General features: G+C 43.9%; 1 protein-coding gene across 1 annotated transcript in view; it reads left to right on the top strand.

The window, feature by feature from the left end:
* The window catches only part of LOC137312059 (unconventional myosin-Id-like), a 154,980-nt gene that overhangs the window by 97,487 nt on the left and 31,795 nt on the right, over positions 1-25,698 (top strand). The window contains exons 16-19 of the mRNA XM_067978832.1: positions 3,002-3,209; positions 14,509-14,732; positions 18,504-18,648; positions 19,806-19,910. Coding sequence (XP_067834933.1) covers positions 3,002-3,209; positions 14,509-14,732; positions 18,504-18,648; positions 19,806-19,910 — 682 coding nt within the window. The remainder of the gene's footprint in view (positions 1-3,001; positions 3,210-14,508; positions 14,733-18,503; positions 18,649-19,805; positions 19,911-25,698) is intronic.

Below are 25,698 nucleotides of genomic sequence, written 5' to 3'. Positions count from 1 at the left end.
TAGTAGGGAAAATGCTAGAATCTATTATAAAGGATATGATAACAGGACACTTAGAAAATAATAGGATTTGGCAGAGTCAACATGGATTTATGAAAGGGAAATCATGTTTGACAAACCCATTGGAGTTCTTTGAGGATGTAACTAGTAGAATAGATAAGGGGGAACCAGGGGATCTGGTGTATTTGGATTTTCAGAAGGCTTTTGATAAGGTCCCACACAGGAGGTCGGTGAACAAAGTTAGAGCACATGGAATTGGGGGTTATATACTAGAATTGGTTAACAGAAAAAAAACAGAGAGTAGGAATAAACAGGTCTTTATCAGGTTGGCAGACTGTAACTAGTGGGGTATCGCATGGATCGGTGCTTGGACCCCAGGTGTTCACAATCTATATTAATGATTTGGATGAGGGGACCAAATGCATTATTTCCAAGTTTGCTGATGACACAAAACTAGGTGGGAATGTGAGTTATAAGGATGATGCAATGAGGCTTCAAGGGTATATAGAAGCTAAGTGAGTGGGCATGAACATGGCAGATGGAATATAATGTGGAAAAATGTGAAGTTATCCACATTGGTAAGAAAAACAGAAATGATGAGAGATTGGGAACTGTTGATGTTCAAAGGGACCTGGGTGACCTTGTACATGAGTCACTGAATGCTAACATGCAGGTGCAGCAAGCAATTAGGAAGGCAAATGGTATGTTGGCCTTTATTACAAGAGGATTTGAGTACAGGAATAAAGATGTCTTACTGCAATTATATAGGGCCTTGGTGAGACCGCACCTGAAGTATTGTGTACAATTTTTTTCTCCTAACCTAAGAAAGGATATACTTGCCATAGAGGGAGTGCAACAAAGGTTCACCAGACTGATTCTTGGGATGGCGGGATTGTCGTATGAGGAGAGATTGAGGAGGCCTGCATTCTCTAGAGTTTAGAAGAATGAGAGGTGATCTCATTGAAACATACAAAATTTTTACAGGGCTCGACAGGGTAGACGCAAGGAAGATGTTTCCTCTGGCTGGGGAGTCTAGAACCAGGAATCACAGTCTCAGAATAAGGGGTAGGCCATTTAGAACTGAGATAAGGAGAAATTTCTTCACTCAGATGGTGGTGAATCTTTGGAATTCTCTACCCCAGAGGCTGTGGAGGCACAGTGAGTACATTCAAAACAGAGATCGAAAGATTTCTAGATATTAAAGGCATCAAGGGATATGGGGATAGTGTAGGAAAATGGCATTGAGGTAGAAGATCATCCATGATCTTGTTGAATGGCGGAGCAGGCTCGAGGGGCCGGATGGCCTACTCCTGCTCCTATTTCTTATGTTCTTATGTTCTTTTGTACTCCCCTAAACTTATCTGGAGCTGAGAGGAAATCTACCCCTCCATGTTCCATTAGTGAACAAAGCTGTCTGGTCAATCAGTAACAGGATTCTGCCTAACTCAGGTATAGGGTTACTGAGTCTGCCACAGAAGGACTGCAGGCCTTTATCACCAGTCACATCATCTTGGAGCAGCCTTGACCCCCTAAAGAAGCCTTGATTCCCTCCCCCTATCAAGAAGGATCATCCGATGCTCCAAAAGGAGAGGGGAAGGCAGCAGGGACCACAACAACAAAGAAGATAAGTGCCTCTGACCTTCCAGGGCCCACAGGACAGGGTTCAGCAGTGGAATCCTCCTGGCGGCCATCTTTTGAACCCTCAGCATCCTTTACTGGGTGCAAGACCCTCCCTCAGGGTGTGTTCCTCCCGACCAGTGCTCAAGCAGAGGGACAACAGGAAAATCTACCTCACTCTGTTGTGGCAGCATTTTCTGTGCTGCGCTTGCCCAATCCCCCATTTCATAGTATCATAGAATCATACAGCACAGATGGAGACCATTCAGCCAATCATGCCTGTGTCAGCTCTTTAAAAGAGCTATCCAAATAGTCACACACTCCTGCTCTTTCCTCATAGCCCTGCAAATTTTCCTTTTCAAATATATATTTAATTCCCTTTTGAAAGTTACTATTGAATCTGCTTCCACCACCCTTTCATTCCAGGTCATAACAACTCGCTGTGCAAAAAAATGTTTCCTCATCTCCACTCTGGTTATTTCTCACCTTTCTGTTGTTTCACCCTCTTCACTATTTTTCCTTTTTCTGTCTTTCCCTTGTCTCACTAACGATCTTTCATATCATCTAACAAACTTCTATTAAGCAGTTTACAGGTCATTCAACCCCTTAACTCCTTCCCCATGATTGGAGTCTCTGTTGATTCTTCCCTCTTCCTCACTTTTCCTCTTTTTTTACAATCTTAATAAAATGCCTTTCTTATTTCAGATTTCAGTTCTGACAAAGGATACATACCGGAATCATCATAACCCTATCTTTCCTCCTTATAGATGCTGTCTAAACCACTGTGTAGAATCGTAGAATTTAACAGCAAAGAAGGCAGCCATTCAGCCCATCTTGCTTGTGCTAGCTCTCTGGAACAGCTATCCCCTTAGTCTCATTCTCCCTGCCCTTTCCCCATTTGATCCATCGTGCCTCGGCCATCTCTCTGAAAGAACCCTCCACTCAGTTCCATTTCCCCGCCCACTCTCCATAACTTTTTAAATTTATTCTTTTCAATTATTTATCCACTTCTCTCTTAAATCCTGGATTCTGCTTCCCCACTGTTTCTGGCTGGAAATTCCATTTCCTAACAACCTACTGCATTTCTCCTAACCTCTCCCTTTGCTCTTTTAGTGATTATTACCAGCACTTTTTGTTTTTATTTCTGATTTCCAACACTTGCAGGCTTTTTGTTTTATTCATTCTTGGGATGTGGGTGCGCTGGCAAGGCTGGCATTTATTGCTCATCCCTAGATGCCCTTGAGAAGGTGGTGGTGGGCCACCTTGAACTGCTGCAGTCCATGTGGTGTAGGTACACCTTGTTTATTTATAAATGTATGTTGTTGCAGGTATGTTAACTAATTGAACATGCTTTAAAATCTATGTACCATTTAAAAATGTATTTCAGGTATAAGATGACTTGTGAGTACACTTGGCCCAACCACCTCATGCCAACAGACCTGGAGGCTGCCCGTGTGATCATAGACCAACATGGCTTCCAGCAGGATGTTGCCTACGGAAACACAAAGCTATTCATTCGAACACCGCAGACCCTGTTTGATCTGGAAACAGAGCGGGCAGGAATAATTCCCTTCATTGTGCTCTTTCTGCAAAAGGTAGAGATACTCGGTCAGATTTCAGTGATCCATTAAACTGTCAGCCATTGAGATTTGCAGCACAGAGGGAGGCCATTCGGCCCATCTTGTCTGTGCTCGCTCTTTGCTAGAGCAATCCAGAACTAGTCCTTTTGCCCCACACTCCAACAATATCCCTGTATCTTCCTCAGCTTTTAATATTAATCCAATTTCCTCTTAAAGGGTGCAATGGTCTCTGCCTCCCTGGGGTCGATTTTGACCTTTGGGCATCCGACCGGTCGAGTGTGCTGGTCGGCCACCCATTCCGGCAGCGAAGGATTTTGAGGCCCCAGCCTCATTTAAATTTGGAAGCTGATCTGCGGAGTGCCAAACAGGCAGCTCACCTGATTGAGGCCTCAAGATCGGAGGGTGGGGGGTCCCAGGCAGGCAGCGGCCCAGAGAGGCATTCCTGTTCCTCCGGGGACAGCAATAATTCAACACTTACCTTTGGATGGCCTCTTTGGTTTCATCGCCCATGGAGATGGTCGGAGCCTGTATTGTGCAGACCTAAAATGTCAATCGGGGTCCTATTTACATCATGGGACCGTGATTTCCATATTAAAAGGGGTCTGTCGCCTGAAACAGGACCTGTTAAAGGAAAATCGCATTTGACTAACTTGATGGAGTTCTTTGATGAAGGAACAGAAACAGTTGATCACAGTAGTGCGGTTGATGTTGTGTACATGGACTTTCAAAAGGCATTTGATAAAGGACCACATAATAGACTTGTTAACAAAGTTAAAGCCCATGGGATTAAATGGACAGTGGCAGCATGGATACAAAATTGGCTAGGGGATAGAAAGCAGAGAGTAGTAGTGAACAGTTGTTTTTCAGACTGGAGGGAAGTATACAGTGGTGTCCCCCAGGGGTCGATGTTGGGACCACTGCTCTTTTTGATATGTATTAATGACCTGGACTTGGATATAGCGGGTATAATAGGGTGGTAATAGTAGGGGACTTTAACTTTCCCAACATTGACTGGGACAGCCATAGCATTAGGGGCTTGGATGGAGAGAAATTTGTTGAGTGTATTCAGGAGGAATTTCTCATTCAGTATGTGGATGGCCCGACTAGAGAGGGGGCAAAACTTGACCTCCTCTTGGGAAATAAGGAAGGGCAGGTGACAGAAGTGTTAGTGAGGGATCACTTTGGGACCAGTGATCATAATTCCATTAGTTTTAAGATAGCTATGGAGAAGGATAGGTCTGGCCCAAAAGTTAAAATTCTAAATTGGGGAAAGGCCAATTTTGATGGTATTAGACAGGAACTTTCAGAAGTTGATTGGGAGAGTCTGTTGGCAGGCAAAGGGACGTCTGGTAAGTGGGAGGCTTTCAAAAGTGTGTTAACCAGGGTTCAGGGTAAGCACATTCCTTATAAAGTGAAGGGCAAGGCTGGTAGAAGTAGGGAACCTTGGATGACTCGGGAGATTGAGGCCCTAGTCAAAAAGAAGAAGGAGGCATATGACATGCATAGGCAGCTGGGATCAAGTGGATCCCTTGAAGAGTATAGAGATTGCCGGAGTAGAGTTAAGAGAGAAATCAGGAGGGCAAAAAGGGGACATGAGATTGCTTTGGCAGATAACGCAAAGGAGAATCCAAAGAGCTTCTACAAATACATAAAGGGCAAAAGAGTAACTAGGGAGAGAGTAGGGCCTCTTAAGGATCAACAAGGTCATCTATGTGCGGAACCACGAGAGATGGGTGAGATCCTGAATGAATATTTTACATCGGTATTTACGGTTGAGAAAGGCATGGATGTTAGGGAACTTGGGGAAATAAATAGTGATGTCTTGAGGAGTGTACATATTACAGAGAGGGAGGTGCTGGAAGTCTTAACGCGCATCAAGGTAGATAAATCTCCGGGACCTGATGAAATGTATCCCAGGACGTTATGGGAGGTTAGGGAGGAAATTGCGGGTCCCCTAGCAGAGATATTTGAATCATCCACCGCTACAGGTGAGGTGCCTGAAGATTGGAGGGTAGCAAATGTTGTGCCTTTGTTTAAGAAGGGCGGCAGGGAAAAGCCTGGGAACTACAGACCGGTGAGCCTGACATCTGTAGTGGGTAAGTTGTTAGAGGGTATTCTGAGGGACAGGATCTACAGGCATTTGGAGAGGCAGGGACTAATTAGGAACAGTCAGCATGGTTTTGTGAGAGGAAAATCATGTCTCACAAATTTGATTGAGTTTTTTGAAGGGGTAACCAAGAAGATAGATGAGGGCTGTGCAGTAGACGTGGTCTACATGGACTTCAGCAAAGCCTTTGACAAGGTACCGCATGGTAGGTTGTTACATAAGGTTAAATCTCATGGGATCAAAGGTGAGGTAGCCAATTGGATACAAAATTGGCTTGACGACAGAAGACAGAGGGTGGTTGTAGAGGGTTGTTTTTCAAACTTGATGCCTGTGTCCAGCGGTGTGCCTCAGGGATCGGTGCTGGGTCCGCTGTTATTTGTTATTTATATTAATGATTTGGATGAGAATTTAGGAGGCATGGTTAGTAAGTTTGCAGATGACACCAAGATTGGTGGCATTGTGGACAGCGAAGAAGGTTATCTAAGATTGCAACTGGATCTTGATAAATTGGGCCAGTGGGCCGATGAATGGCAGATGGAGTTTAATTTAGATAAATGTGAGGTGATGCATTTTGGTAGATCGAATCGGGCCAGGACCTACTCCGTTAATGGTAGGGCGTTGGGGAGAGTTATAGAACAAAGAGATCTAGGAGTACAGGTTCATAGCTCCTTGAAAGTGGAGTCACAGGTGGATAGGGTGGTGAAGAAGGCATTCGGCATGCTTGGTTTCATTGGTCAGAACATTGAATGCAGGAGTTGGGATGTCTTGTTGAAGTTGTACAGGGCATTGGTGAGGCCACACTTGGAGTACTGTGTACAGTTCTGGTCACCCTATTATAGAAAGGATATTATTAAACTAGAAAGAGTGCAGAAAAGATTTACTAGGATGTTACCGGGACTTGATGGTTTGACTTATAGGGAGAGGTTAGACAGACTGGGACTTTTTTCCCTGGAGAGTAGGAGGTTAAGGGGTGATCTTATAGAAGTCTATAAAATAATGAGGGGCATAGATAAGGTAGATAGTCAAAATCTTTTCCCAAAGGTAGGGGAGTCTATAACGAGGGGGCATAGATTTAAGGTGAGAGGGGAGAGATACAAAAGGGTCCAGATGGGGCAATTTTTTCACTCAAAGGGTGGTGAGTGTCTGGAACGAGCTGCCAGAGGCAGTAGTAGAGGCGGGTACAATTTTGTCTTTTAAAAAGCATTTGGACAGTTACATGGGTAAGATGGGTATAGAGGGATATGGGCCAAGTGCAGGAAATTGGGACTAGCTTAGTGGTATAAACTGGGCGACATGGACATGTTGGGCCGAAGGGCCTGTTTCCATGTTGTAACTTCTATGATTCTATGATTCTATAATTTCACAGTTTGCAGATGACACGAAACTTGGAAATGTAGTAAACAATGCGGAGGAGAGTAACAGACTTCAGGAGGATAAAGGCAGACTGGTGAAATGGGCAGACGCATGGCAGAGAAGTGTAAAGTGATACATTTTGGTGGGAAGAATGAGGAGAGGCAATATAAACTAAATGGTACAATTTTAAAGGGAGTGCAGGAACAGAGAGACCTGGAGGTATATGTACACAAATCTTTGAAGGTGGCAGGACAAGTTTAGAAGGCTGTTAAAAAACCAAATGGGATCCTGGGCTTTATTAATAGATGTGGAGATGCCGGTGATGGACTGGGGTTGACAATTGTAAACAATTTTACAACACCAAGTTATAGTCCAGCAATTTTATTTTAAATTCACAAGCTTTCGGAGGCTACCTCCTTCCTCAGGTGAACGATCGTTCACCTGAGGAAGGAGGTAGCCTCCGAAAGCTTGTGAATTTAAAATAAAATTGCTGGACTATAACTTGGTGTTGTAAAATTGTTTACAATTTATTAATAGAGGCATAGAAGTTATGCTCAACCTTTATAAATCACTGGTTAGGCTGCAGCTGGAGTATTGTGTTCAATTCTGGGCACCACAGTTTAGGAAGGATGTCAAGGCCTTAGAGAGGGTGCAGAAGAGATTTACTAGAATGGTACCAGGGACGAGGGACTTGAGTTATGTTAAGAGACTGGAGAAGCTGGGGTTGTTCTTCTTAGAACAGAGAAGGTTAAGGGGAGATTTGATAGAGGTGTTCAAAATCATGAACGGTTTTGAAAGAGTAAATAAGGAGAAACTGTTTCCAGTGGCAGAAGGGTCGATAACCAGAGGACACAGATTTAAGGTGATTGGCAAAAGAGTCAGAGGAGACATGAGGAAACATTTTTTTATGCAGCGAGTTGTAAAGGTCTGGAATGCACTGCCTAAAAGGATGGTGGAAGCAGATTCAATAGTAACTTTCAAAAGGGAATTGGATAAATACTTGAAGGGAATAAATATACAGTGCTATGGGGAAAGAGCAGGGGAATGGGGTTAATTGGATAGCTCTTTCAAAGAACCAGCACAGGCACGATGGGTCGATTGGTCTCCTCCTGTACTATACCTACTATGATACTATGAACCCTCTATCACTGACTTTTCCAACCAGAGGAATTGTCTTTTTCTATTCACTCTTTCAAAATCCTTCATTGTTTTAAAAACACTCCGGTGGAGTGCTGAGGGAATGCCGTCTTTCGGATGAGATGTTAAACTGTGGCCCTCTCTGCCCTCTCAGGTGGATGTTAAACATCCCATGAGTTCTCCTGGTGTATTGGCTAATATTTATCCCTCAACCAACATGACTGAACAGATTACTTGGTCATTATATCATTGCTGTTTGTGGGACCTTGCTGTGTGCAAATTGGCTGCCGCGTTTCCTACATTATAAAAGTAACCCCACTTCAAAAAGTACTTTATTGGCTATAAAGCGCTTTGGGACGTCCTGAGGCCTTGAAAGATGTTATATAAATGAAAGTTCTTTCTATCTATTGGCTATATAGGTCCTATGTGAGTTGGCAGTCCCAATCCAATTCCTAATGGACTTGGGGCTACAGCACAGAAGTGCCCATAATTCAGCCCTGATTGGCACTGTCAGCCAGAGACGGGCTAGGGCGGCTGGTGTGGGAAATATGAAAACCGCACCATGGTACAGTAGGAGGCACTCTTCTAAGGGTTGATATAAAGCACATCCGGAGCATTGCTGTTCTGTACCTGACCTGGGAGTGCTTCATGCTGACACTGCACGCGTGAAACAGGAAGGGTTTCATTCCCAAGTATTAACATCTCTCATCATTGTTTCTGTTAATTGGAAAAGAGGAGTTTGTGAGGTGACTTAATCGAAGTTCTCATGATTACGAAACAAATTGACAGAGTTAATTGAGGCAAATTGTTTCCTGTATTGAAGGTAAGAAAGAACTTGCATTTATATAGCGCCTTTCACAACCTCAGGATGTCCCAAAGCGCTTCACAGCTAATTAAGTACTTCTTGAAGTGTAGTCACTGTTGTGATGTAGGAAATGATCCGGACACTGGACTCCAATGTCTATTCTTCGAATAGTGCCGTGGGATCTTTTACATCCACCTGAGGCAGCAGACGGGGCCTCGGTTTAACGTTTCATCCGAAAGACAGTACCTCTGACAGTGATGCAAAGGTATCAGACCAGAGTGGTGTATGGAGATCTCTCATTACAACATTGCTGTTAAAGGGACATTCAATTGAATACATTTCCCTTTTAAAGGGTTGACCTGATTTTACGTCTGAAAAATGCAGTCACTCTAATGTCTCCAGATAGAGCAGCACCAAGTCCCTGTCACTGTTTCAATATTCAGCATGCCCTCAGATTTGGTCCCTGCCTTACTGAAGAACTTTTTGGTTTTGTAGACGCTGCGCTACCAGTGATTAATGGGGAGGGGGATGTGGGTTCATGAACACTTTCCTCATTGTCAGCTCACTATAGATCACAAGAAGGTGTCTGGCCTACTTTCAGGACCTTGGATTCTTGGTGCCAGGTTTGATAAATGTCCGGTTCTTTTATAGAGCTGCATTTATCTGGCCCCAGGGGGAAGGGTTTGAAATTCAGGTTTATTAGATTCTTGCCGTTTTAGAAATTGGAGCAGGGAAACAGAGGCAGTCGAATAACCTGAATAATAATTGGAGAAGTAGAGACATACAAGCATGCACATATACAGACAGATGTAAAAGTATACAGGCACACAAGTATTAGCTACACAAGTATACAGGCACATATACAGGCATGCAGATATACAGACATATAAATGTACGAGTATACACAAATGTACAGAAAAACAAGTACATAGTCGTGCATAATATACAGATATTCAAGTATACAAGCACCCACATTTACAGGCATTCGCAAATACAAACACACAAATATACAGACACAAAAATATATAGACACACAAATATACAGGCACATAATATACAGACACATATATAAGCAGCCAAATATACAGACACACAAATATACATATATAGACATAGAAACCCAGTGGATTCTGCTCCCCCATACCAGAATCACACCCTAGTTTTCCCACTTATCAGAATTCCTACGCTACTGTCTGAGAGCTTTTTAAACATAGCTTGACAATGGGCAGCAGGTGTACTAGCGCAGGTGCGAAGCCCTCCTTTATATGGTCTTAGAACCATAGAAAAGATACAGCACAGAAGGAGGCCATTCGGCCCATCATGTCCGCGCCGGCTCGAAGAACAACCAGGTGCCATTCTAATCCCACCTTCCACCACCCAGTCCGTAGCCCTGCAGCTTACAGCACTTTAGGTGCAGGTCCAGGTACTTTTTAAAAGAGTTGAGGATCCCTGCCTCTACCACCAATTCAGACAGCAAATTCCATACACCCACCACCCTCTGGATAAAAAAGTTTTTCCTCATGTCCCCTCTAATCCTTCTGCCAATCAGCTTAAATCTATGTCCTCTAGTTTTTGAACTCTCCGCTAGGGGAAACAGGTACTTCCTGTCTACTCTATCTGGGCCCCTCATAATTTTGTATACCTCAATCAAGTCTCCCCTCAGCCTCCTCTGCTCCAAGGAAAACAACCCCAGCCTATCCAATCTCTCCTCGTAGCTGCAATTTTCAAGCCCTGGCAACATTCTTGTAAATCTTCTCTGCACTCTCTCCAGAGCAATTACATCGTTCCTATAATGTGGTGACCAGAACTGCGCACAATACTCCAGCTCCCACTCCACCAACCCATTGATATCTTCTTGGAGTCTACAGCTATCCTCTTCACTATCAACTTCATGGCCAATTTTTGTGTCATCTGCAAATTTGCCAATCATGCCCCCTACATTTAAGTCCAAATCATTAATATATACCACAAACAGCAAGGGACCCAACACTGAGCCCTGTGGCACACCACTGGAAACGGATTTCCATTCACAAAAACATCCATTGACTTTTACCCTTTGTTTCCTGTTACTGAGCCAATTTTGGATCCAATTTGCCACATTTCCCTGTATCCCATGGGCTTTTACCTTTCTGACCAGTCTGCCATGTGGGACCTTGTCAAATGCCTTACTAAAATCCATGTAGACAACATCCACTACACTACCCTCGTCAATCCTCCTTGTCACTTCCTCAAAGAATTCAATCAGATTTGTAAGGCATGACCTTCCCTGAACAAATCCATGCTGACTATCCCTGATTAAACCATGCCTTTCCAAGTGACAGTTTATCCTGTCTCTCAGTTTTGATTCTAATAGTTTGCCCACCACCGAGGTAAGACTGACCGGCCTATAATTGTTAGGCCTTTCCCTCGTACCCTTTTTAAACAATGGTACTACGTTTGCAGTCTTCCAGTCCTCTGGTACCTCCCCTGTATCTAGTGAGGATTGGAAAATGATCCTCAGAGCATCCGCTATTTCCTCCCTGGCTTCCTTCAATAGCCTAGGAAACAATCCATCCGAACCTGGTGACTTATCAACTTTCAAGGATTCCAGTCCCTCTAGTACTTCCTCTCTCGTTATGTTTACCTTATCCAATATTTCACACCTCTCCTCTTTAACTACTATATCCAGATCATGGAGACAAAATATTCATTTAAAACCCTACCCACATCCTCTGCTTCTACACACAAGTTACCCTTATCATCCCTGATAGGTCCCACCTTTTCCTTAGCTATCCTCTTGTTCTTAATGTACAGATAAAACATCTTTGGATTTTCCTTAATCTTACTAGCTAATATTTTTTCATGCCCTCTCTTTGCTCTCTTTATTTCCTTTTTTACGTCATCCCTGTACTTTCTATACTCCTCTAGGCTTTCTGCAGTATTTAGTCTTCTGTGACAGTCGTAAGGTTTCTTTTTCTGCTTTATCTTGCCCCGTATACTTCTAGACAACCAGGGGGCTCTAAATTTGGCAGTGCCACCCTTTTTCTTTGAGGGGACGTGTCTGCATTGTACCCGTAGAATTTCACTTTTTAGTGCCTTCCACTGGCTTGCCACTGATTTCTCCTCAAGTAGTTGTGTCCAGTCCACTTCTACCAAATCACCTTTGTTCAGTAAAATTTGCCTTCCCCCAATTTAAAACGTTTACTCCTGATTTAACTCTGTCCTTAATAATAATGCTAAAACTAACTTATTTGTGGTCACTATCCCCAATATGGTCACCCACTGTCACTTCACCCACTTGCCCATCTTCATTTCCCAGGACTAAATCTAGAATTGCATCCCCTCTTGTTCTCCTGGACACCGATCAAGAATTTTGCGCCCTCTGTGCCCCTCACACTGTTTGAATCCCAGTTGATGTTGGGGTAGTTGAAGTCCCCTACTATTATTGCCCTCTTATTTTTGCACTCAGGAATTTGGCAACATATTTGTTCTTCTATCTCCCTTTTGCTATTCGGGGGTCTATAGTACACTAGTCTAGTAGTGTGACTGCTCCTTTTTTATTTCTTAGCTCAACCCATATGGCCTCGATTGATGATCCATTTAACATATCATCCCTTCTCACAACTGTAATTGATTCTTTAACCAATAATGCTACCCTTGTTCTATTTTTTGGCTAGACATTTTTCTGGTGACTTCATACTCAAATTAAACTTTACAGTTCCATTGACCCAGACTCAGCAAATGTAATCCAGGAAGTGGTGTTCCACAGGGATCGGTGTTGGGACCACTGTTCACAATTTACATCAACAATTTGGACTCGGGAATCAGAAGTACAATTTCAAATTTTGCAGACGACACGAAATTGGGGGGAATAGTTAATACAAAAGAAAAATGGGTTAAAATGCAAGAAGACATTAATAAATGGGCGTGTAATTGGCAAATGCATTTCAAAAGAGATAAATATGAGGTGGTGCATTTTGGTAGGAAGAACAAGGAGGCCACATACTGCTTGGATAATAAGAGTCTAAATGGGGTAGAGGAGCAAAGAGATCGCGGAGTACAGATACACAAATCACTAAAAGTAGCGACGCAGGTTAATAACGCCATAAAAAAGGCAAACCAAGCACTGGAGTTCATTTCTAGAGGGATAGAATTGAAAAGCAGAGCAGTTATGTTAAACTTGTGTGGAACCTTGGTTAGACCACACTTGGAGAACAGTGCCCTGTTCGGATCTCCATATTATAAAAAGGATATAGAGACATTGGAGAAAGTGCAAAAAAGATTCACAAGGATGATACCAGAAATGAGAGGATATATTTATCAGGAAAGACTAAACAGACTGGGGCTCTTTTCTCTAGAAAAGAGAAGGCTTAGGGGTGACCTGATAGAGGTCTTTGAGATAATGAAAAGGTTTGATAGGGTAGACGTAGAGAAAATGTTTTTTTTTGTGGGTGAGACCAAAACTAGAGGTCATCAATAGAAGATAGTCACTAATAAATCCAATAGGAAATTCAGGAGAAACTTCCTAACCCAAAGATTGGTAAGAATGTGGAATGCGTTACCACAAGGAGTAGTTGAGACAAATAGCATAGATGCATCTTAGGGGAAGCTAGATAAGCACACGAGGGAGAAAGGAATAGAAGGGCATGCTGATAGGGGTAGATGAAGTAGGGAAGTAGAAGGCTCATATGGAGCATAAACGCCGGCATAGACCAGTTGGGCAGAATGGTCTGTTTCTGTGCTGTAGACTCGATGTAACTCAAAGTGTCAACTTGCAAGATAAAAATAGGACACTGAGCAATTGAACTTCAGCAAGAGAGAGACAGCAACGTTGTTTTAAAACCTCGAAGCTTCAGATGCAGCTATTCACAGTGATTTATTAATTTTTAATTAATTATTCCTAGAAATACAGCTGAAGCTCAAGCATGAATTCCATGGAGGATTCATCGAGCAGTCTCAGCAGTGAGCAACTCCTTTTCCAAATATGGGGGATGTCTTCCAATCAATGCTGTTCTCATATGTGCTTGGACTAAATCTCTCTGTGCGTTTTCTTACCGTGGGATTAACCAGGTTAAAATAACCAGGTTAACACCCACAGCAAAAAACAAAAGCACCAGTGAGAGAAATCACTTGGGACTTTATACGTGGAGACATGGGGTAGATCTTGACTTTGTGCGATAGTGTAAAACGGGTGATAGGGAGTTGGCAGCCCGTTTTACATCTCTCCCAATTTTTAAATCCATTGACTTCAGTGGAAATAAAAATACATAGTAAAGCTGCCTCTACACTGTCCCAGCAAACACTCCCATGGCAGGTACAACATGAGTTAGATACAGAGTAAAACTCCCTCTAAACTATTCTATGAAACACTCCCAGGGCAGGTACAGCATGGGTTAGATACAGAATAAAGCTCCCTCTGCACTGTTTCATCAAATACTCCCAGGGCAGGTACAACACGGATACAGGGTAAAGCTCCCTCTACACTATCCCATCAAATACTCCCAGGTAGCACAGGTTTGATACAAAGTAGAACTTCCTCTGGACTGCCCATCAAACACTCCCAGGCTAGGTTCCTCTAATGTCTCTCAGCCGCAACCTCAGTAGTAATGGTGCAGTAGGACACCATTTTTCCATTTGTACACCTGCCATTCAGTGGTGCCCCTGAGAAACATCACTAATTAGTGATAAAGTAATTGCTGTTTTGGTGCTGGGAACTCATGCTCACGTGAGACTGAGATTCACTGTACACAAATGGCAGAAAGAGGAGACTTGCATCCCATCGATCGGAGGTGGATTTGAACCTTGGTGACAGAGATAAAAGGCCAGTGTCTGCTCAACCCTTCAACGTTACTTGATTTGGGAATAACACATGTGCAATGAAATGCTAAGAATTCACACATTCAGCGAGATGTTTCCTCTGTTTTCCTCAACAGATCTGGAGGGGAACCCTTGCCAGGAAACGTTGCCGGGGCATGAGAGCTGTTTACACAATCATGAGTTACTACAAGACGTACAAGGTCAAGGCGTATCTCAAGGATGTAATGAGGCGCTTCCAGAGTGTACGGAGCATGAGCGACTATGGAAAGAGCGTGACATGGCCAACGCCTCCCACGGTCTTAGTCAAGTTTGAGGAGAACATGAAGTATCTGTTCAGAAGGTAAAAAATATTTTCTTTAAGGAATTTTGTTAACTTATTGTGAGCACTAAACGATACAGAGTAAAGGTACCTGTACTGTCCTATCATACGCTCTCATGGCAAGTACAGCACAGGTTAGATCTGGAGTTAAGCACAGTCAGTTACTCAATAATGACTCCTTGCTTGCATCCAGTGTTAATGAACTTTTAGTAACACTACGCACTCTTGCAGAGATATTTGGCACAGAAAGATAGAGACAAATTAGTTTAAACTTTTCTTGATCTTCACTATAAAAACCAGCATCACTATGTAGTTGACTCTTAGGGCCCGATATTAGCAGGGAGGCGGGTTGGCAGCGGGGGGTTGACTGGGCCCAGTGAAATCGGTGGGTTTGGCACGCGATCGTATGTAAATTGAACCACTTACCTTGGCTTCCGGGTTTCGTGCTGGAAAGCTGCGCAGCGGGCGGACTGCGCACCCGCATCATAGACTGTCAGCTGGAGGAGCTCTATTTAAAGGGGCAGTCCTCCACTGACTGATGCTGCAGAAAATAGGCAAAATTACAGCATGCAGCATCCCAGGGGGAAGGCTGCTCCCAGGCTTAATGATGCCTCACTCCAGGTCTAACTGGATGGGGTGAGGAGGAGGAAGAGGAGGAGGACTCTACTCATTGGAGTTCAGAAGAATGAGAGGCGATCTTATTGAAACATATAAGATTGTGAAGGGTCTTGATCGGGTGGATGCAGTAAGGATGTTCCCAAAGATGGGTGAAACTAGAACTAGGGGGCATAATCTTAGAATAAGGGGCTGCTCTTTCAAAACTGAGATGAGGAGAAACTTCTTCACTCAGAGGGTGGTAGGTCTGTGGAATTTGCTGCCCCAGGAAGCTGTGGAAGCTACATCATTAGATAAATTTAAAACAGAAATAGACAGTTTCCTAGAAGTAAAGGGAATTAGGGGTTATGGGGAGCGGGCAGGAAATTGGACATGAAGCTGAGTTCGGATCGGTCAATGCCCTGTGGGTGGCGGAGAGGGCCCAGGGGCTATGTGGCCGGGTCCTGCTCCGACTTCTTGTGTTCTTTAGATTTGTGGTTGGGATCAGATCAGCCATGATCTTATTGAATGGCGGAGCAGGCTCGAGGGGCCGATTGGCCTACTCCTGCTCCAATTTCTTATGTTCTTATGTTCTTATGTTCTTATCTTCCACCCGGCGTACGGGAGGAAGTGGCCTGCCTCTGCCACCACGAAGGCCTGGCTTGAGGTGGCAGAGGAGGTCACCAGCACCACCAACATATCACGCACCTGCATACAGTGCAGGAGGTGCTTCAATGACCTAACCAGGTCAGCCGAAGTGAGTACTCTTACTCATTCCCCTACACTCCGTCTGCCATATCACCACCCCCACCCCACAGCTCCTTCTGCACTGCCAACACTACTCTATCACATCACTCCTCACACCCGCTGAACCCTCATCCTCATCCTGCACTTCCTCACCTCCCCAATACTCATCCTACCACTACCACTCAACCCAATCCTCATACAATCTCATGGCTCTGTCTCATACTCACCCTCTCATGCATCTCTTTCATGATCAGCCTCACCCAACCTGCCACTACCTGTGCTGCAGCCACAGGGCATGCATCACGTATGTGTAATAGGAAGCGTAAGGCAAACGTGTCGTGAGCATGAAGGGGATGCACATGGGTGTTTGAGGGTTTGTCATGGTTTTTTCTTATATTTGATTTCTGATCAACTCACATTACATATTATATTGTCACCACTACTGCCACGTCTTGGCCATTCTTGACTGGCTTGTGGAATAAGGCCCTTTCACGAGGTTCTCCATGAACACCCTTGATGCCACCCATTGGATCACCCTACAGTGGGTGTATGTGTAGTTGCACGACTACTTTGTGCAGGTGCCTGTTGCACAGCACTGTGTAATGGAGCTCCACGTGGCGGAGGTGGATGGCGTGCCTGGTGAGGCTGGTGATGTTGCTCGTCCTCTAATGGAGTGATGAATGCAGCTATGGAACCTCCCCCCCCCCCATCCTGATGGTGTGAGTGTGAGGAGGTCCACAAAGTAGTTAAATGTGTTTGGACAGCAGAGTTTAGGGTATGATGTAATAATTTTGAGTGTGGAGACAACGGTGTGGCAGGCAAAACTTTGTCTGAGGTGACAGAGTGCCCTGCTGCAATGAATGAGGTATTCCCCCCAACTGTCAAGGAATCCTCTACATCTCCCAATGGCTGCTGACTGAAACACGTCTGCAACAACACGGAGTGTTTCCCACAGCATGGGAAACACGCTGAGGAGAGCCCAAAATTACATCCCTGCTAAAATCTCTTCCCAATGAGGTTTGTCAACGACCTCAAGTACCTCCCTAACTATCTAAACTGTCATCCTGCCGGCTTTAGTTGCCAGTGGGAGTCCCACGTGCGGGGGCTGCGTGTGCACCGATTCGCGTCATTGGGGAACCCGGAAGTGGGCGGGTTGGAGCCGGGCTCCAGACCTGCTCCAGGATTCCCCAATTTTGTGAACCCCCCCACCACGAACGCACCCGCTCGGCCATCCTAAAATTGACCCCTTAATGTCTTCAGGACACCCAAGGATGCTGCCTTGGCAATGTCACTCATGTCCCCCCAAAAAAACTCTACCAGATGGGATAATCTGCTCACTTAATGTTGTAGTGTGTTGATCTGTCCTCGATGAAACCACCTGTATGGCTGAATAAAAGTCATGTGAACTACACCCAACTGACTCCATGCCTAATTGTGAGAGAACAAGAGGCATGCCTAAGTACTAAACAATGCTAATAAAACAGCTCCAGAAAGATAATGCAAAGACTTGTGTTGAAGGCCAAACACTGGCGTCACAGTTTAAAGTGAAAATGTCTTCTCTTCCCCACTCTATGTGCTCGGACATAGCACTGGAGAAGATTGCAGAAGGAAGGTAGACTAAGGGCATGGAGGGGTCTAAAAGTGAGGGCAAGGATTTTGAACTCCAGTTTTAATAGCAAGCCCCAATGGAGCAACAGTGCGCTCCGTCACCTCAAGTAACCCCATGTGCACAACTGCTAGAGCCTAGCACCTGTTCTTCTGTGGTGCTCTGTTAATTCGACCTTGATTTCCTGATACATATTACACAGAGAATAGCACTGTCAGTTTAGTACCTTCTTCATCTATTGAATAACAGCCATTAGAGTGAAATAACAGATTTTATATTACAAATAGCAGTCAGTATCTATCTATGAATTTAAAAATGGATGTCAGTATTGAACCAGCTTATTGGTTAATAGTAATCACATGGCTGTTCCAAACGTTATTGTCACTTCGGCCTGTAGTTTTCATGTGACCGTTGAGTTCATGAGTGTCAACTTTGAGCAATCCCCTTTTTTGACTGCTGTGATTGGTCCATGCGATCCAGTTGGCCCAGAAATCCCACCTATCGTAAGGCCGTAACAAGGATTCACATCACAAAGCAGTTTCAACTAATTTTCCCTTGGCAGCAGAAAATAATTGTCTTTAAAAATGTGTGACCACGGAGATGTATATTTTAATATAACGTGAATTTCCTCAGGGCTGCTCCCCGCTCCACTGAAGGTGCAGTATGGTGCAGGAGAAGGCCCACCCCCATAGTTCAGGAGGGCAAGGTTCAAAATGTTCTTATTTTCTATCTGTCTGTCTGTCTGTTGAAACCCTGACAGAACCAGCGCTCCTTTTGTTGCTAACGTCTCTGTGTCTGCTCAATCCAGCTCTCGTTGACTTTTATGAAGTGCGGCTCTCTTGCAGGTGGAGGGCGCGACAGATTGTCAAAAACATCCCGCCCTCAGACATGCCACAAATCAAGGCAAAGGTCGCTGCCATGGACGCACTGCGGGGGCGGAGGGAAGACTGGGGTGTGCAAAGAACCTGGGAGCAGGACTACCTCTCATCTGTAAGTACCATTTTACCTTTACTCTGTTGGTCCCTCTCAACTATAGATACTAGGTCCTCATGTGTATCCTGCTTCTGCCCTTGGGTAAAATTAACAACAACTTGAATTCATACAGAGCCTTTAATGTTGTAAACATCCCAAGGTCATTCACAGAGAGAGAAACAGATGTCGAGCAGGAGCGAAGGTGACCAAAGTCATGGTTGAAGAGATGGTTCGGATCAGAAATTCCAGCACACGTTGCATATGATTTAATGAAAAATAAGACAGGGTGCATGCTGGAATTTTCAATACAATGGACAAGGCTCCCTGCCAGGAATACGATGTCTGAAAACGACTGTAATTTGTGTTTTTCCTCACTTCCTTTGTTCATGGTGGGTTATTTTTATGGTTCTTTTGTGCATTCCCCATTTCCTTCGCTCCACCATTGGCGGCCGTCAGCTGTCTAGGCCCTGACTCTGGAATTCCCTCCCTAAACCTCTCTGCCTCGCCACCTCTCTCTCTCCTCCTTAAAACCTATCCCTTTGACCAAGCTTTTAGTCTCTCCTCCTAATATCTCCTTCTTTGGTTCGGAGTCAATCTTTGTCTGATTATGCTCCTGAGAAGTGCCTTGGGACTTTTTACAATGTTAAAGACGCTATATAAATGCAAGTTGTTATTGTTGTTGAATATCCCCCTTCCTTTTTCTCCTGTTCCGCTCTTTCTTTCAAGACTGAAATAGATAGATTTTTGTTAGGTAAGGGTGTCAACGTATATGGAGCAAAGGCGGGTAAACGGAGTTGAGGTACAGATCAGCCATGATTTAGTTGAGTGGCGGAACAGGCTAATGGGGCTGAATGGCCTACTCCTGTTCCTATGAGTGAGTACATTGTCCGTTCTCAAATTGCCAACAATGCTTCCTTGTAAGTGGCCACCAGGAGGTGCCAGGGATTACCCAGGTGCATGGGGCAAGGTGGATGGGAGGGCGGGGAACCTTACACTTTACAATTCTATCCTTCCCACTGATAGGAAACGCAGCAGCCTCTGCTCATTGGCTTCCTGCTCGACACAACTTGGATGGGGCCATCGAGCGAGGCCGAACCAAACGCCCATCCCGACATGCTGACCCTCCCCACCTCATCTGGAGCCGCAATCTGACATTAAAATCTCTGTTCCTTCAGGCCAGGGACAACGCAGAGATGATGTCCCAGTTTGTCACAACCATGAAGGAGCTGAAATGCAAGGAACAGTTCAGCAGTGTGCTGTTCTCCGCACACGTACGAAAGGTAAGGATATGGAAGCTACAACCAAGAAATCTCTGCCGCTGATAGTAGTGGGTGAACACTCAAAGCATGTTCATATGACATTCCCCCCCGCCTGCTATTTTAACACAGACACAAATCTGTTAGAATTTATCTCCCTGCTCAAAAAGCTGAGAAAGGAATAAAAACAGAAATACTCAGCAAGTCAGGCGGCATCTGTGGAGAAAGAAATAGAGTTAACGTTTCAGGTCGAAGATCTTTCATCAAAACTGGAAGATGTTAAAGTGTTAACAGTTTTTAAGCAAGTACAGAGCCAGGGAAGGTGGGGGAGGGGGAGGAGGGGAGGAGAGGGGAGGGGGAGGAGGGGAGGGGAGGGGAGGGGAGAACAAAAGGAAAAGTCTATGATAGGGTGGAGGGCAAGAGTGATTAAATGACAAAAGGGATGGTGGTGCAAGACAAGGAGGGTGGTAATGGGAGAAAGGAATATCGTCATAGAATCATACAGCACAGAAGGAGGCCGTTTGGCCCATTGTGCCTGTGCCAGCTCTTTGAAAGAGCTATCTAATTAGTCCCACTGCTCCACTCTTTCCCCATAGCCCTGTAATTTTTTTCCCTTCAAGTGTTTATTCAATTCCTATTGAAAGTTATTATTGAATCTGCTTCCACCACCCTTTCAGGCAGTGCATTCCAGATCATAACAACTCGAAGTGTAAAAAAATTTCTCCTCATCTGCTATTTGGTTCTTTTGCCATCTTAGCAATGCATTAAACCTTTGTTTACTGATTCCCCCCAGCAGAGGTCTCCAGGCTTATATTTATAAAACTCTGCTCTTCACCTCTCCATTCTTTTATCAGTTTCCCCTATTGGTAGTGGGATTGTTAAGGGGGAAGTCACGTCCAGGGCTTGGCAGCTTTTATTCAAAGTCCTTCCCCAATCTACATTAAAAAAAGATGGTTTTAAGCTCATACCTTGTGGTATTAGTGACAAAAATGTGAAGGGGCTTGAATTAAATTTCTTTCTCTGATGAATTAATGTAACAAGATCTTTAAGAATTGATTAACTCAAAGAGTAAAAATAGTGGATATTGGAATCTAGTACACTTGCATTAACACATTTAGTACTATATGTATGTGTATGCATGTGCATTTGTATATGAATGTACCTATGTATATGAGGGTTTGTGTATGCATAAGGGTACATATGTATGCATGTGTATATATCTGTGTACAGGTGTATATGTTGTACAATTGTTTGCATGTATATATGCATGTATATGTGTATTTATGTTTGTGTGCATGTGTGTCTAAATGCGAGTGTGTGCATATGAATGGATATTTTGTGTGTGTATTTTGTGAATTGAGTGTGCATATGTTTGTACATGTGACCCTATGTTTTCTATATATATGCATGTGAATACGTTTATATGACTGTGCACTTTGATGTGCATGTGAATGTGTCTGAGTGTAAGTCCATGCATCTATATGTGTGTGTATGTGTGACTGTATTTGCATGCAGCTGCGGGTATATATGTATAGATGTATCTGAGTGTAAGTCTATTGTGTATGTGTGACTGTATGAGTGTACATGTGTATATGTGTATATTCTCTCCAAAATGTCTGTTCACTTGTGAACAAGGCCCTTTCCATCCATGAGCTTATTGTGGCTGATTACATCAACATCATAGCCTTGACGGAAACCTGGCTGAGAGGTGATGACATCTTCCCTCTTAATGAAGCCTCCGCGCCTGGCTATACTTTCCACCACTTTCCCCGTTCAGACTGCCACAGTGGCGGTGTGGCCTTTATCACCAAAACACACCTTGGTCTGTCCTCCAAGTCCTCTGACACCTCCTCCTTCTTTGAGCGTCTCACCTTGTTCCACCCTTCTCACCTCTCCTTTAAAATCCTCATTCAGTATCGTCCACCAAAGTACCATGCCAAGTTTCTCACCGAGATATCTTCACTGCTTTCCTCCCTCAGCCTCTGCACCAAGTGACTTCTCATCCTCGGTGATTTTATAGTATCATAGTAATTACAGCACTGGAATTGTGCTGTAATTCGGCCCATCATGTCTGTGCCGGCTCTTTGAAAGAGATTAGTCCCATTCCTCTGTTCTTTCCCCATAGCCCTGTAATTTTTTTCCGTTCAAGTATTTATCCAATTCCCTTTTGAAAGTTATTATTGAATCTGCTTCCACCACTCTTTCAATCAGTGTATTCCAGATCATTACAACTCGCTGCATAAAAAAATGTTTCCTCGTGTCACCTCTGGCTCTTTTGCCGATCACCTTAAATCTGTGTCCTCTGGTTACCGACCCTTCTGCCAATGGAAGCAGTTTCTCCCTATTTACTCTGTCAAAACCGTTCATAATTTTGAATACCCCGATCAAATCTCCCCTTAACCTTCTCTGTTCTAAAAGAACAACCCCAGCTTCTCCAGTCTCTCCACACAACTGGAGTCCCTCATCCCTAGTGCCAATCTAGTAAATCTCTTCTGCACCCTCTCTAAGGCCTTGACATCCTTCCTAAATTGTGGTGCCCAGAATTGAACACAATACTCCAGCTGAGGCCTAACCAGTGATTTATAAAGGTTTAGCATAACTTCATTGTTTTTGTACTCTATGCCTCTATTGATAAAGCCCAGGATCCTTTTTGCTTTTTTAACAGCCTTCTCAACTTGTCCTGCCACCTTCAAAGATTTGTGTACATATACTCCCAGGTCTCTCTGTTCCTGCAGCCCCTTTAAAATTGTACCATTTAGTTTATGTTGCCTCTCCTCATTCTTCCTACCAAAATACATCACTTCACACTTCTCTGCGTTAAATTTCATCTGCCATGTGTCTGCTCATTTCACCAGTCTGTCTATGTCCTCCTGAAGTCTGTTACTATCCTCCACATTGATTACTACATTTCTGAGTTTCGTGTCATCTGCAAACTTTGAAATTATACCCGCTATACCTAAGTCCAGGTCATTCATATATATCAATAGGGGCAGTGTTCCTAATACTGACCCCTGGAGAACACCACTGTATATTTCCCCCAGTCTGAAAAACAATCGTTCACCACTACCCTCTGCTTTCTGTCCCCTAGCCAATTTTGTATCCATGCTGCCACTGTCCCTTTAATGCCATGGGCTTTAATTTTGCTAACAAGTCTATTATGTGGTACTTTATCAAATGCCTTTTGAAAGTCCATATATACATCAGCTGCATTATCCTCATCAACCCTCTCTATTACTTCATCAAAGAACTCAATTAAGTTAGTCAAACACAATTTTCCTTTAACGAATCCGTGATGACTTTCATTTATTAGCCCATACTTTTCCAAGTGCTAATTAATTTTGTCCCTGATTATTGTCTCTAAAAGATTCTCCACCACCGACGTTAGGCTGACTGGCCTGTAATTGCAGGGTTTATTCCTCTCCCCTTTTTTGAACAGGGGTGTAATATTTGCAATCCTCCAGTCCTCCGGCACCATCCCCATATCTAAGGAGGATTGGAAGATTGTGATCAGAGCCTCTGCATTTTCCACCCTTATTTCCCTCAGTAACCTAGGATGCATCCCATCTGGACCGGGTGACTCCTCTACTTTGAGTACTGCCAATCTTTTAAGTACCTCCTCTTTATCTATTTTTATCCTATCCAATATCACTACTACCTCCTCCTTTACCTCTACAATGGCAGCATTCTCTTCTCTAGTGAAAACCGTGCGAAGTATTCATTTAATGCCTCAGCCAAGTCGTCTGCCTCCACAAGAAGTACACCTTTTTTGTCTCTAATCGGTCCCATGCTTCCTTTGATTACTGTTTTACTATTTACATGTTTATAAAAGACTTTTGGGTCAATCTCCATCTCAACTCATCATGTCCTCTCTCCTCTGAGTTCACTGCCCTCCTATTGTCCCTTAATATCTCCCTCCATATAAACTCCCCTACCCATTTTCACGGCCACCCTCGACCTTGCCATCTCACGTGTCCTCTCTACTCCCATCGTGTCAATCACAGATCAGGCCATCTCTGATTACTTCCTTGTATCCCTCTCCACCTACATCCCCCTTCCCCCTCCCAACTCCATTTCATTCTGTGTCCGCCCCTGGAAAAAACTCTCCCCCAAGTCACTTAGAACCGCACTTTCAAATTCCCAACTGTCTAGCCTTTGACCCTCCATTCACCACGACATTTCTACAGCTACCGATATGGGATATCTTAAGAAGGAAGAGCTATATCTTGGTTGTAAAGTAACCAGCGAACAATCAGTCTGATGTGGTTCAGAGGACTCGACCTTGAAACGATAATCTGGAACAAAATTAGCAGTCATTTGGACAAGTGTGGATTGATTAGGGAAAGCCAGCACAGATTTGTTAAAGACAAATTATGTTTAACTAACTTGATAGAGTTTTTTGATGAGGTAACAGAGAGGGTTGATGAGGGCAATGCAGTTGATGTGGTGTATATGGACTTTCAAAAGGCATTTGATAAAGTGCTGCATAATAGGCTTGTCATCAAAATTGAAGCCCTGGAATAAAAGGGGCAGTAGCAGCATGGATATAGAATTGTCTAAGTAACAGGAAACAGAGAGTAGTGGTGAACGGTTGTTTTTCGGATTGGAGGGAGGTGTACTGTAGGGTTCCCCAGGGGTCGGTACTAGGACCACTGCTTTTCTTGATATATATTAATGACTTGGACTTGGGTGTACAGGGCACAATTTCCAAATTTGCAGATGACACAAAACTTGAAAGTGTAGTGAACAGTGAGGAGGATTGTGATAGACTTTAAGAGGATATAGTCAGGCTGGTGGCATGGGCAACACATGGCAGGTGAAATTTAATGCAGAAAAATGTGAGGTGATATATTTCGGTAGGAAGAATGAGGAGAAGCAATATAAACTAGAGGGCACAATTCTAAAAGGGGTACAGGATCAGAGAGATCTGGGTTTATATGTACACAAATCTTTGAAGATGGAAGGGCAGGTTGAGAAAGCGGTTAAAAAAAAGCATTCGGGATCCTGGGCTTTATAAATAGAGGCATAGGGTACAAAAGCAAGGAAGTCATGATGAACCTTTATAAAATACTGGTTTGGCCACAGCTGGAGTACTGTATTCAGTTCTGGGCACCGCACTTCAGGAAAAATGTGAGGACCTTAGAGAGGGTATAGAAGAGATTTACTAGAATGATCCCAGGGATGAGGGACTTTAGTTATGAGGATAGACTGGAGAAGCTGGGATTGTTCTTCTTGGAACAGAGAAGGTTGAGAGGAGATTTGATAGAGGTATTCAAAATCATGAAGGGTGTAGATAGAGAGAAACTGTTCCCATTGGCAGAAGGGTCAAGAATCAGAGGACATAGATTTAGGGTGATTGGCAAAAGAACCAAAGGTGACATGAGGAAAACTTTTTTACACAGCGAGTGGTTAGGATCTGGAATGCACTGCCTGAGGGAGTGGTGGAGGCAGATTCAATCATGGCCTTCAAAAGGTAACTGGATAAATACTTGAAAGGAAAAAAAATTGCAGGGTTACAGGGATAGGGCGGGGGAGTGGGACTAGCTGGATTGCTCTTGCATAGAGACGCACGGACTCAATGGGCCAAATGGCCTCCTTCCGTGCTGTAACCTTTCTATAATTCTGTGATTCTATGGCTCCCCCTTAACAAGTAGCCACACAGGAGTAAGCGACTATGTTTTGCGCATCAGGTTTATGCTGAGCGTGAGTGCAGGACAGTTGCTTTTGGCGCTTTGAGGATCCTTTGTAAAGTTTGTAATACTGCAAATATGCTGGGGTTCAAAACCAACCGAGGGGGGAGCACATCCAAGGGATG

This window comes from Heptranchias perlo, chromosome 3, assembly GCF_035084215.1.
Source record: "Heptranchias perlo isolate sHepPer1 chromosome 3, sHepPer1.hap1, whole genome shotgun sequence".
Taxonomy (NCBI): Eukaryota; Metazoa; Chordata; class Chondrichthyes; order Hexanchiformes; family Hexanchidae; genus Heptranchias; species Heptranchias perlo.
Note: the sequence above shows the minus strand (reverse complement) of the source record. Positions and strands in the feature narration are given on the sequence as shown.